This window comes from Macaca mulatta, chromosome 1, assembly GCF_049350105.2.
Source record: "Macaca mulatta isolate MMU2019108-1 chromosome 1, T2T-MMU8v2.0, whole genome shotgun sequence".
NCBI lineage: Eukaryota > Metazoa > Chordata > Mammalia > Primates > Cercopithecidae > Macaca > Macaca mulatta.
The window spans coordinates 146088281-146101822 of NC_133406.1; the positions used below are offsets into that span (position 1 = coordinate 146088281).

The window sequence follows — 13542 nt, forward strand, 5'->3', positions numbered from 1 at the left end:
GATAACTTGTTTAGAATTTTATTTTTTCCATGAAGATTTTTGAATTGGCTGTTTGGTTCCAAAAAATACCTACTTTTAAAAAATTTATAGATTAAATTAAGGAAAATATACATACTTAGTATTTCTATCCAAGAATATAATATGTACTTTATTTCTTCAAGTTGTCTTTTGTGTTCCTCGGAAGCAACTTAAAGTTTTCATTAGGTAGGTCTTGTAGCTTTTTTGTTTTTTTCCCTGTGTATTTTATTCTTCCCCCCCCCCCCTTTTCATGCTTTTCTTCCATTATATCTTTTAATTGATGGTTTTTGAACTGTGGGCTCTGACTCATGACATCAAGTTAGTGGATTGTGACCAGCATTTTTTAAAAATGAAAGAGAATAGAAAAGAAAAATCAGAAGCAACACTTATTATATAAAACTTATGTGTCAGAAATGTTATAGGTGTTATATAAGTGATTATTATTATTATATGTGTATAGAATACTCAGTCATGATGCAATATGTATTTTTTCCCAAGGTTGTGGTAAAAAAACATTTGAAAGTTGCTGCTCTGATAGGTTGTATGAATGAAAGCTATTCATGTGATTTCTTGAAGAGATACTAAATGTGTCTTAGGGCTTTTTATTGTGATTTAATAGGGAACTCAAGGGAGGCAATTATTTAAACCTTAAGCAACATTTTAATGAGCTTTTGAAGAACTATTAATAGAGGGGATGGAGTGGAGACAGAGACACCAGTCAGGTTGCTAAATAGTTCAGACTAGAGGTAAAACATGGGCTTTTAAATTAAATCAGTGGCAAATGGGGATGGAAAGGAGGAAAAAATATTTTAGAGGCATTTTTGAAAGTGAAGCTAATAAGCTAAGGATTGTATGGAAAATAGCAGGTGGAAAGTAGGAGAAGAAATATATCAGCCTATTAGAAATGCAAATTGAGCTCGGAGGTTAAAACTAGACAGGTAGCTTAGGAATTTGTTCCCTCAAAGGTATGGAAGTGGATGAGATTCTGTAGGGATAGTGTATATAAAGAAAGAACTATAGAGGCTAAGTAGAGAAAGCTCTATGAAGTACAGATTGTCTACAGATGGATATTGAACAGAGGAAGAGAGCTTGTGTTTACTGAATCCAAGCACTGTACTCTGGGTGCTTCACACTTGTTTTCTCAGTCATTCCTCTCAATAATATGCTGTTTTGCTTATGAGGAAATTGAAGTTAGGTAATGTATCCAGACTAACACATAAAGTAGTAGAAACCAGATTTAAACTCAGGGCTGAAACTCCAAAGCCTTATATTACTTTTATATCACCTCTTATTTTGCAGATATGGAAACTGAGGCATAGAGAGAAGTTTGTCCAAGTTTTGCATATATATTAAGTGGTAGTGTTGTTGAAACTTGCAAAAAGGTTTAGTAGCTTGAAGACTTATAAGAAAAAAGACCTCTAATTTTGACTGATAGGAGGTTATTGTTGACAGTGTTTTATGTTATTATATGATAATAATAGCTAACATTTTTGAACATCTTCTATGTAACAGGCTCTGTTCTAAGTTCATTTAATCTTCACAACAGTTCTTGAAGTATGTAATTATCCCCATTTTATAAATTAGGAAACTGAGTTACAGAGGGGTGAAGTTATGTAACATTGTAAGAGGGAGAGTTAGGATTTAACTTAGGCAGACTGACTTCAGAGCCCATCCTCTTTACCAGGGGCTGGCAAACAGGCTGGTGGGCCAAATCTGGCCAGCTGCCTGTTTTTGTAAATAAAGCTTTATTGGAACACAGTTAGTCTTATTCATTTATGTATCATCTATGGCCCCTTTCAACAGAATTGAGTAGCTGCAACAGACTGTATGGCCTGAAAAATGTAAAATATTTACTACCTGGTCCTTTATAGAAAAAGTTTTCCAGTCTCTGATAACCATTAAAGTGGGTGTAAAGCCAAATCTTGAATGTAATGTTAACTTGGGAAGAAAGGCAATATAGGCCATGGCATGGCCTATTTATAGCAGTTCAGTAGTGAAGAAACGGTAAATGGATTGAATGGTAACTTTAAGGAGAAATATGGTAAAATGAACATTTTTTTCACATAGGAAAGATTTGAGTATGTTAGTAGCATAAGAAAAAACGTCAGTTGAATAGGAGATAATGAAGCTGTGAGGGAGGAGTAAGGTTGGTATAGGGTTTTGGGGAATGTAGGAAAGAGTAGGAATATTTATTATTGGAAAGGAGCCAAAGACTTTTCTTTGAAACACTGAGCAGGAGCAAAAAAGATAATTATGTTAGATATTAGAAATATAGGGTTGTTTTGAAGTCAGACAAAGGCATTAGGAATAGGAATTTTCATTAGGTGGCTATAACTTCACTCAAGTAGGGATGAAGATAAGATGGTTCAAATGTTGAATTGATTCAATAATTATTCTTTTCACTACTCAACGGTTGTTACAATTATTATTTTTTAATCTCCCCGTCATGTTTAGTGTGATAAAAAAAATATAAGAAAGTAAGAATAATTATACAATTTTGGATAGTGTTATAAACTATTTTTTTAGCAGGTTAAAGTTAGGGAATACAAGTAGGATTTACATTGTTGATGGTATTATGTTATAAATTACTATTTAAAGTCTACTTTACAATGTATTTTTATAAACAGCTTTATTGAGGTATGATTGTATAATAAACAATGGTACCATTTGAAAATTCTGACATATGCATCATACTCCTGTGAAATTGTTATCATTCTACCTGTATCTCCTGGTCCCCCCTTTCACGAATTTTGATGTGTTGTTTTTTCATTTTTATTCTGCAAAATCCCTTTTTTTAATTTTTTGAGATGGAATCTTGCCCTGTCACCCAGGCTGGTGTGCAGTGGTGTGATTTCGGCCCACTGCAGTCTCCTGCCTCAGCCTCCTGAGTAGCTGGGATTGATTACAGGAGTGCGTCACCACCCCCAGCTAATTTTGTACTTTTAATAGAGATGGGATTTCGCCATATTGGCCAGGCTGGTCTCGAACTCCTGACCTCAGGTGATCCTCCTGCCTTGGCCTCCCAAAGTGCTGGATCAGAATACTTTTTAATTTCCTTTTTTCTTCTTTGACACCTGGGTTATTTAAAAGCGTGTTATTTAGTTTCTAAATATTTGGAGATTTTCCGGAGATCCTTCTGTGGCTTCTAATTTAATTTCATGTTATCACAAAAAATATTTTGCCTCATTTGAATCCTTTTAAACTCATCAAGACTTGTTTTATGGCCTGTAATATAGTCTATCTTGGTATTTCAGTGTGCATTTGAAAAGAACATGTTAGGTAGGGTGTCATATAAATGTCTTGTCAAGGTGGTAGATAGTGTTGTTCTAATCATCCCTATGCTTACTTATTTTCCATCTACGTGTTCTGTCAGTTATTGCGAAGGGTTATTGAAATCACCAGTTATAACTGTGAATTTATGTGTTTTTCGTTGTGTTTTTTAAAGTATTTTCAAACTCTGTTTATTAGGTACATAAATATATGGAGTTATGTCCTTTTTTTGTTTTTTGGAGACAGAGCCTTGCTCTGTTGCCCAGGCTGGAGCACAGTGATGTGATTTCAGCTCACTGCAACCTCTGCCTCCTGGGTTCAAGCGATTCTAATGCCTCAGCCTCCCCAGTAGCTGGGATTACAGGCATGCACCACCATTGCCTGGCTAATTTTTTGTATTTTTAGTAGAGATGGGGTTTCGCCATGTTGCCCAGGCTGGTCTTGAACTTTGAGCTCAGACAGTCTGCCCACTTCTGCCTCCCAAAGTGCTGGGATTACAGGCATGAGCCACCGCGCCTGGCTGTTATGTCCTTTTGATGAATCGACTCTTTCATAATTGTAAGTGACTCTTTTTATCCCTGGTAATGCCCTTTGTATAGAAATCTTTTTTTTTTTTAAATAAGAAACAGTTTTGGTCTGTCAGCTAGGCTGGAGTGCAGTGGTGCAATTATAACTAATGTCAGTCTTGAACTCTTGGCTGCAAGTGATCCTCCTGCCATGGCCTCCCAAAGCCCTGGGATTATAGGCATGAGCCACTGTACCTAGCCTATTTCTTATGTTTTATCTGAGTGTGTTTTAGTTGTTTCAGGTAGAAGTATAATCTGTTTCTCTATCTTGGTCAGAGTGAAGTCAGAATATTTTTTAAATGCCCATTATTTAAGAACCATATTTGCAATGGTAACTTTTTCTTTTTGTTTGTATCAGTGATATTTCGAAGAATCTGATGAAGGTTATGGATCTTAGCCTCCCGCCTGCCAATTTACAGAGGCTTATTATGCTTATAAAATTTTAGTTGCAATTTCGTGGAATTTATAGGCTTGAAGTTTAATTCACTCCTACCTAGGAATTCTTGCTTTCCAACTCTCGTTGCGTATTAGAATTACATGAGAGAGCTTGCGACAAAATGTATTCTTCACCACATACCTATGAAATCTGAATCTTTCATTAGTGGGACCCAGACTTTGTTTTTATTAACAAAACTCCCCAGGGAATTCTAATGTGCAGCCAAGATTAAAAACGACTCTGTTTTAAAGCAGAGGATGACTACTACTTCAAAAGATTTCTCTTCCTTCCTTTTATTGGCAAGAATACTAGGGAGGAGCTATATAGGGAACCAGTTACTCTTTATACCCAGTCAAAGTAGCACCGGTTACTTTAAAAAAAAATTGCCAATTCCACCTTCAGACTTTGTCTTGGTAAACTGTGTTTGCGCTTTTAACAAGAGTGCATACAGAAGTTAAAATAAGAAATCTTTTTCGGTTGTGTTTCATAATTTGCTTTAACAAAATGCAAAATATTAGGATATCGCTATTGTAAACAAAAGGCAGCTGTATGTCAACATGGACCTCAGAGCCCAAGAGCTTGTTATAAGAAATAAGGCTGTAAGTAAATAGGAATTTTAATTTTCCAAATCACTGGGTTTTTTTTTTTTAAATGTGATATGCTTTGTTACAGGTTTTATGTTGTATCAAGTATATGTATGTGTGTATATATATATATGACTTTACTGGTAATTCATTCTAAAAAATGTACCTCATATTGCCTTCAGTGAGCTACAATGTGTTTGGCTGATTTTAAAATGCCAGAAAGCAGTAAGGAAGAGAAAATAGCACAGAACACTCTTAATAATTGAGAGGTGTGGTATAACATGGACTCTGTGACTCCAGCACTGATTGATTTCACATGGCGTCAGTTTTTAGATGTGTCAAATTATGTAATCTATGGAGTAGTTAGTTTGGAATGCTGCTTTTATGCAAGCTGATTCTTTTATATGAATTTCATAATGAAGAATTTGAACATCATGTCCATTTTGTATGTTAGGCTTTTCAATTTCTGAATCTTCTAATGCTCTTGAACTAATGATGAAGTTTTAAAGGATTAAATGATTCTGTATAAATCTAGTTTAAAGCATGTTTTTCCTTATTGTAACCAACTTTTCTTTACAGCTGTGAACTTCACAGAAGTTAATGAAGAAAACAAAAACGATGTCTTCCAGGAAGTGTTTTCTTCTATTGAAACTTTGGCATTTACCTTTGGAAATATGTAAGTAGAGGACTGTCATTTAAAGCAGCTGGGCCTAGGTGTCTTAGTGAGAGTGTGTTGCATTATCCAGTAAGATACATGGGAAATGAAGTATTAAATATCACAACTTTGGAAAAACGACCTTCTGTATGGCCTTATTACTATATTTGAAGGTATTTTTTTTTTTTTTTTTTTTGAGACGGAGTCTCACTCTCGCCCAGGCTGGAGTGCAGTGGCGCGATCTCGGCTCACTGCAAGCTCCGCCTCTCGGGTTCACGCCATTCTCCTGCCTCAGCCTCCTGAGGAGCTGGGACTACAGGCGCCCACCACCGCGCCCGGCTAATTTTTTGTATTTTTAGTAGAGATGGGGTTTCACCGTGGTCTCGATCTCCTGACCTTGTGATCCGCCCGCCTCGGCCTCCCCAAAGTGCTGGGATTACAGGCGTGAGCCACCGCGCCCGGCATTTGAAGGTATTTTTATAGCTATTTAGAAGCAACATCCATTTGCAAGTGACTGTGGTTTATGTGAACAGATTCCTAGGGATTTATTTCTAAGGTTCTTATTTTTAAAAAATTATTTTAGATAACATGTTGAATGTAAACCATGTCACAAAGAAGTGTAATGACTTGTCTTTCTTTTTTTAACCTCCCTGGATAGCCTTACAAACTTCCTTATGGGAGATGTAGGCAATGATTCATTATTGCGACTGCCTGTTTCTCGAGAAACTAAGGTAAGCTAAGTTTGTGTGAAAGCAAAGTCTTTAATGTTTTTAACCTCATATTTCAACTATTGCCTAATCTTAGGCCGGGGGTAGTGGCTCATACCTGTAATCCCAGCACTTTGGGAGGCCGAGGTGGGCGGATCACCTGAGGTCAGCAGTTTGAGACCAGCCTGGCCAACATAGTGAAGCCCCGTCTTTACTAATAATACAAAAAATAGCCAGGCGTGGTAGAGGGCACCTGTAATCCCAGTTACTCGGGAGGCTGAGGCAGGAGAATTGCTTGAACCCAGGAGGCAGAGGTTGCAGTGAGCTGAGATCACACCACTGCAGTCCAGCCTAGGTGACAGAGTGAGACTCTGTCTCCAAAAAAAAAAAAAGCAAAATTGCTATGAAATAACAGAATATGAGGAATGTATGGATAATATTTCTTTAAAGGTTTATGGTAGTAATATTTTTAATTGGCTAAACTTTTCTGCTGAATGCAAGCAAAATACGTAAAAAAAAACTGCATCAGGGACCTGTGTTGATCATTTTCTGTTAAGGAAGAGCAAATCCAAAAAGAATTTCAACAGATATTTGGGACCAGGTATAGTGACTCATGCCTATAGTCCCAGCACATTAAGAGGCCAAGGTGGGAGGATCATTTGAAGCTAGGAGTTCAAGACCATCCTGGTTAACATGATTGAGACCCTGTTGCTACAAAAAATTAGCCAGGTGTGGTGGCACACACTTATAGTCTCAGCACTTTAAGAGGTCATGGTGGGAGGATCACTTGAGGCCAGGAGTTCAGGACCGGCCTGGTTAACATGATTGAGGCCCTGTCCCTACAAAAAATTAGCCAGATGTGGTGGCACAAGTCTGTAGTCCCAGCTACTTGAAAGGGAAGCTGTGGGGGGGTTCACTTGAACCCAGGAGTTCAAGGCTGCAGTGAGCTGTGATTGTGTCATTGCTCTTTAGCCAGTGAGACTCTGTCTCTAAAAAAACACAAAGAAACAAAAACAAAAACAAAAATCCCAAATATATGGAAATTTGCCAAGGACTTATATTATTATAAAAACTTCACGTCCTTCCTAAAATTATATAAAATAAAAATGACTATCTAAGGCATTTGTTATATGTATTACAATATTGCCAAAAATTATGACTGATTCTGAAGCCATCCATTGACAAATGAAGGCGAATGATGAAAAGTTTTAAGATGTTTAAATATTTTGCTATTATTCATGATTATTCCTAAAGTTTATCTTTTCAAACTATTGCTACTACCTCAGAAGATAACACAGTTTATCTGTGTGGCAAGACACTGAACAATTTAAATTTTAGGTGTGAATCGTATTTCCTGTTTCTGTACCTTTATTGTGCATACATATGATACTAATTCTTAACAGGAAAAAATACTTTTTTCTTTTTTTTTCTTTTATACTTTTTTTTGAAGGTTTTAATTTGTTTTAGAGATTGGAATAAAAAAGCTATGATGATATATAATCCTAATAATAAAATTACTTTGACCAACAGTTTTGAAAAATATCCTTTAAAAATAATAGCTGCAGCCTGGGCGTGGTGGCTCATACCTGTAATCTCAGTACTTTGGGAGGGTGAAGTGGCTGGATCACCTGAGGCCAGGAGTTTGAGACCAGCCTGGCCAACGTGGCGAAACCCAGTCTCTACTAAAAATCCAAATATTAGCCAGGAAGGGTGACATGGCACTTGTAGTCCCAGCTACTTGGGAGGCTGAGGCACAAGAATCTCTTGAACCCGGAAGGCAGAGGTTGCAGTGAGCCAAGATCGTGGGCGCCGCACTCCAGCCTGGGTGACAGAGTGAGACTCTGTCTCAAAAATAAATAAATAAATAAATAAATAATAGTTGCAGGCTCGCTCTCTCTATATATTTGCCTCATTTGAAAAAAAAAAAATATATATATTGCAACTATGTATTACATATATATAATATTATATATATATATATATATTTTGAGAATGAGTGAGAACTCTTTCACCTGGGCTGGAGTGCAGTGGTGCGATCTCGGCTCACTGCAACCTCCACCTTCTGGATTCGAGCAATTCTTGTGCCACAGCCTCCCAAGTAGCTAGGACCACAGACATGCGCTACCACACCTGGCTGATTTTTGTATTTTAGTAGAGGTGGATTTCTCCATGTTGGCCAGGCTGGCCTTGAGCTCCTGACTTCAGGTGATCCATCTACCTCAGTCTCCCAAAGTGCTGGGATTACAGGTATGAGCCACCACACCTGGCCTGTTGCAATATATTTAATAGTGGTCACTATGTACCATGCTCTGCGCTAGGCCTACATCATCTTAATTCTTAAAACAGTCTTTTGAAAGTAGTGTTCTTATCCCTCTTTTACAGAAGACCAAACAAAGTTAGGTGAATTTAAAATATGTAGCCCAGTGTCATACAGGTAATAATGGAGCTCGACTTCAGACCCAGGTCTCCTTGATCATTTTTGCATTGAATCCCTGTATACCCTGTACTACCCAACTTAAATCGATTAAATTTGTTTAAGATCTCAAAGTTTTGGTAAATGATGTTTTCCAGCACAGTGCAATAAAGTAGCACCAGCCACATGTAGTTCTTTAAATTTAATTATAATAGTTAAATAAAATTAAAAATTCACTTCCTAGTCGTGCTAGCCACTTATTAAATGTTCAAGTAGCTACCTGGAGCTATTAGCTACTTTATTGGACAGTACAGATATAAAACATTTCCATCATCATAGAAAGTTTTGTACTAAACTAATAGACTTTCGGAGACATGCTTATCATATAGTAAAATGATAAAAGATGACTGGAAGAGACAGATCTGTGTCTTCTGTTTAGATAGCAATCTGTTTGCATTGCTTCTCTAACTTCTTGACTAATATTTTTATTATCTGCAAAATTTAAAGTTTTGAATGGATTCATTAATGTTAACTAATGCTGTTAGTAACAACAGTGAGGTTGTTCATTCTTGGATCTTGGGAACTGCTGTTGTAAAAAGCTGTGAAATTCTTATGAAGTGTTCTGGCGCTTGAACAGACTTCTCAGGCCCTTTAAGTTTTAAATACTTGAAATTCTTTAGCAGGAATTATGTCAGAGTAACAAATTGTGGCAAAAAATTTCTGAAGCAAAGATTTGTGTTCCTCTCTAATTTTAAATTTATCTTTTTCCATGTTATAAGTCGTTTGAAAATGTTTCTGTGGAATCAGTGGACTCATCCAGTGAAAAAGGTATTTATAACTTTTCACAAACTTCTTGTAGTTACTTTCTATAAATGTCCTGGATTAATCTCCTCTTGCCTAGTAACCTAGTGTATTCATTTTTAATGCAAAATGATATATGAAGTTTTACATATAAAGCTTAAGGGAAATAGCCTGCTAGAGTAGATAGATAATATGAGATATAGACTGATCAAGAATTATGTAAAGCTTTTAACTTGATGAATAATAGAAATATATTTTAAGACAAAAATACATTACAGTTTGAAACCATTTTAAGTTTAAACTCTGGCCTTTTAAATTGTAAATTTGTCACTTGTATTTTTTTTTTAAAAAACAGTTTTTATTGACTAACATCTTAGGATCTGAGTGCTTCTTTGTTTAGAGTTATGATGTGATCACATTTAACATATACTTACCTTGATATTTTTGTTTTCAGGAAATTTTTCCCCTTTAGAACTAGACAATGTGCTGTTAAAGAACACTGACTCTATAGAGTTGGCTTTGTCATATGCTAAAACTTGGTCAAAATATACTAAGAACATAGTTTCATGGGTTGAAAAAAAGCTTAACTTGGGTGAGTTGCCTTTTAAAGCATCTGATTTAGAGTGTAATAATTAAATTGTTTCTAACTCATTTTTTACAGATTATGAGTAATAGAATTCCAAATTAGTACCTGTTTCATTGTAGTGAATAAAACCATTATCCAGAAAAGACTCTTCTTACACTAGATGTAATTATTGAATATTTACTGTGGACCAACTACTAGACCTAGGGACACAAAGACAAATAGAATACTGTCTCCGCCTTCAAATAAGTCATACTCTAGTTGGTAAAAAGAAATGCAGTCAGATAATATGGTCAGGAGATAATAGCAACAATAGATGGGCCGGGCGCGGTGGCTCAAGCCTGTAATCCCAGCACTTTGGGAGGCCGAGACGGGCGGATCACGAGGTCAGGAGATCGACACCATCCTGGCGAACACGGTGAAACCCCGTCTCTACTAAAAAAATACAAAAAACTAGCCGGGCGAGGTGGCGGGCGCCTGTAGTCCCAGCTACACAGGAGGCTGAGGCAGGAGAATGGCGTAAACCCGGGAGGCGGAGCTTGCAGTGAGCTGAGATCCGGCCACTGCGCTCCAGCCCCGGCGACAGAGCGAGACTCCATCTCAAAAAAAAAAAAAACAAAACAAAAAAACAATAGATGTATGAGTAGAAGGCAATGGAAGCAGAGAAGAAACATTTTAACAGCTAATATTTCCCCAGTGTTTTACAGTTGTCAAAATGTTTTCATAGTCATTATCTTATTTACTTCATACAAAAACCCTGAGAAGTAAGCAAGACACGAATTGTTTTTCCTATTTTACAGCTGAGAGAGACAAGACAGGAGATTCCCTAAGGTCATATAGCAGATTTGCTTAAAGTCATATAGCATAACTGGAAGAATATAGAATCTATCCAAAGCCTATGCTCTTTCTACTATATTATTTGCTTATAATAGAGAATGCTAATCAGAATCACCTGAATAGTCTTGTAGAGGGTCAGTACACAAGCCTAGGTCCTATCCTTCAAAGAGGTGAAATGAAGGCAAATATATTCTGAAAAAGTTTGCCAGTTGATTCTGATGAGCACTCACAATTACGAAATGCTGCGTTAAGAACTGTACATGGTGGCTTATGCCTGTAATCCCGGATATTCCTGAGGCTGAGGCTGGAATATCACTAGAGCCTGGGAGTTCGAGACCAGCCTGGGCAACATAGTGAAATCATGTCTCTTAAAAAAAAAAAGAAGAAGAAGAAGAAGAAAGTATTGCTGTGTTATATCTTGATACTAGTATTTGTGATAACTTCTTAATTGTGGAATTACAAGTAATTTTAGAATATGGGGGGGGGAAATAAATTGATTTTACCTTCTGATACCTTCTTTGAACTTTTCAGAATTGGAGTCCACTAGAAATATGGTCAAGTTGGCAGAGGCAACTAGAACTAACATTGGAATTCAGGTAAGTGTTCTGTGAACTTCTAGGGTTCTATAATAAGAAACTACTCATGAACTCCCAATAATTTGCAAAATCAGAATATTTCAGTTAATATAGGAAAGCACTTAAATGCTGATCATTTTATTGACAAAATTATTTTAAGATTAGGTGGATGTCCATTATGAAAAAATCTAGGAAATATACTTTTTTTTTTCATCTTAATACAGGGTCTCACTCTGTAACCCAGGCTGGCGTGCAGTGGCATGATCTCAGCTCACTGCAACCTCTGTCCCCCTAGGCTCAAGCGATCCTCCCACCTAAGCCTCCTGATTATGTGGAACTATAGGTGCCCACCATACCTGGCTAATTTTTGCATGTTTTTATAGAGATGGGGTTTCACCATGTTGCCTAGGCTGATCTCAAACTCCTGAGCTCAAGTAGTCCGTCCCCTTGGCCTCCCAGAGTGTTGGGATTACGGCGTGAGTCACTATTCCTGGCCAGAAATTTACAATTTTATACAAATACTGATTGTCTTGATAGCTACTACTTTTGCTAACCAGTTTTATAATTAATTAATTTTCTTCTATATTTTTCTCATAGTCATGTTTATGACTAGTTATTTTTCTGGGGGCAAAAGTCTAAACTTAGTTTCCCTTTTTGGAGAGTAGTGATGTGTTTGGAATTCTAGTGCCATTTCTATTGTAAAATTTACTTTTCAATTTTAAATTTTAGGAGTTCATGCCACTGCAGTCTCTGTTTACTAATGCTCTTCTTAATGATATAGAGAGCAGTCATCTTTTACAACAAACAATTGCAGCTCTCCAGGCTAACAAATTTGTACAGGTAAAGATTAATTTATATGTGTAATACACTTTTTCGTTAAACAATGGCATGCCTTTAGAAAATTGCTTTTTTCTTTTTCCATTTTAAATACCCTTCACAGCCTCTACTTGGGAGGAAAAATGAAATGGAAAAACAAAGGAAAGAAATAAAAGAACTTTGGAAACAGGAGCAAAATAAAATGGTTAGTATTAAAATGGAGTTTCATATACCTATTTGTGAACATTTAAAATAATCTGCAGTATATACTGACCTTCCTTGCTCTCATTTTTCTAAAATACTGTCTTAACTATCTTGCTGAATATGCTAAAGACATTTAGCATAAAGACATTTAGCTGAATATGCTAAAGACATTTAGTTCTGTAGGATTTCTTTCATATTCTGTGTTTAATACTCTTTGCGATGTAGCTTGAAGCAGAGAATGCTCTCAAAAAGGCAAAATTATTATGCATGCAACGTCAAGATGAATATGAGAAAGCAAAGTCTTCCATGTTTCGTGCAGAAGAGGAGCATCTGTCTTCAAGTGGTGCATTAGCAAAAAACCTCAACAAGCAACTAGAAAAAAAGCGAAGATTGGAAGAGGAGGCTCTCCAAAAAGTAATGATCTTTTTCTTTTTTATTTGCAAGTTGAATTAGCAGTAATCTGCCAGGAGTTTTGTGTCAAAGTTCTGTGTCTGCCAGGACTGCCTGGAAAGGCGTGTTAAAAGATGGCTAAGCCCATCCCCCAGAGTTTCTCATTCAGTAAGTCAACAGAAGGGGCAAGGCAGGTTACATTTTTTAACAGACTCTCAGGTGGTGCTGATGCTGTTGGTGAGGATCCACATTTTGAGAACCACTATGCTGAGAGCTGAATTTTGGAGTTTTGAAAGAATATCTTACTGAAGGCAGTAGTTTAATAGATATTTTACTTGACAAGAAAGTTCACCTTTTAAGCAAGTGTGTGTGTATATGTGTACTAATTCAAGCACCTGATAGCAGGGATAGGCAGAAGCTTTGTATTATTGATGAAGTGTAATTTTACGAACAAAATTCTATAAGATTATATGGAATATAGTAAATGTAAATATAAAATGCTATTTCAAATAGGAGCAAGTATTTTATAGACAAACAATATACTAATTATAAATTGTACATGGCTGTCCATTAAAATCAAGTGCCTTTGAATCACGGACCAGAACAGATTAAGTTTAGAAGTATTATTTTGAAAACAGAATATTTCAGAATTTTCAGTTATTTCAACTTAGCTTTACTATAGTAAAT

At 36.4% G+C, this 13542-nt stretch overlaps 1 protein-coding gene across 5 annotated transcripts in view; it reads left to right on the forward strand.

The window, feature by feature from the left end:
* The window catches only part of ARHGAP29 (Rho GTPase activating protein 29), a 75861-nt gene that overhangs the window by 33510 nt on the left and 28809 nt on the right, over positions 1–13542 (forward strand). For all 5 annotated transcript variants that reach the window (XM_077952829.1, XM_077952822.1, XM_077952827.1 and 2 more), the window contains 8 exons: positions 5454–5550; positions 6188–6260; positions 9429–9477; positions 9905–10042; positions 11402–11466; positions 12175–12285; positions 12386–12466; positions 12691–12879. In XM_077952829.1, the coding sequence (XP_077808955.1) occupies positions 5454–5550; positions 6188–6260; positions 9429–9477; positions 9905–10042; positions 11402–11466; positions 12175–12285; positions 12386–12466; positions 12691–12879 (803 nt within the window). The remainder of the gene's footprint in view (positions 1–5453; positions 5551–6187; positions 6261–9428; positions 9478–9904; positions 10043–11401; positions 11467–12174; positions 12286–12385; positions 12467–12690; positions 12880–13542) is intronic.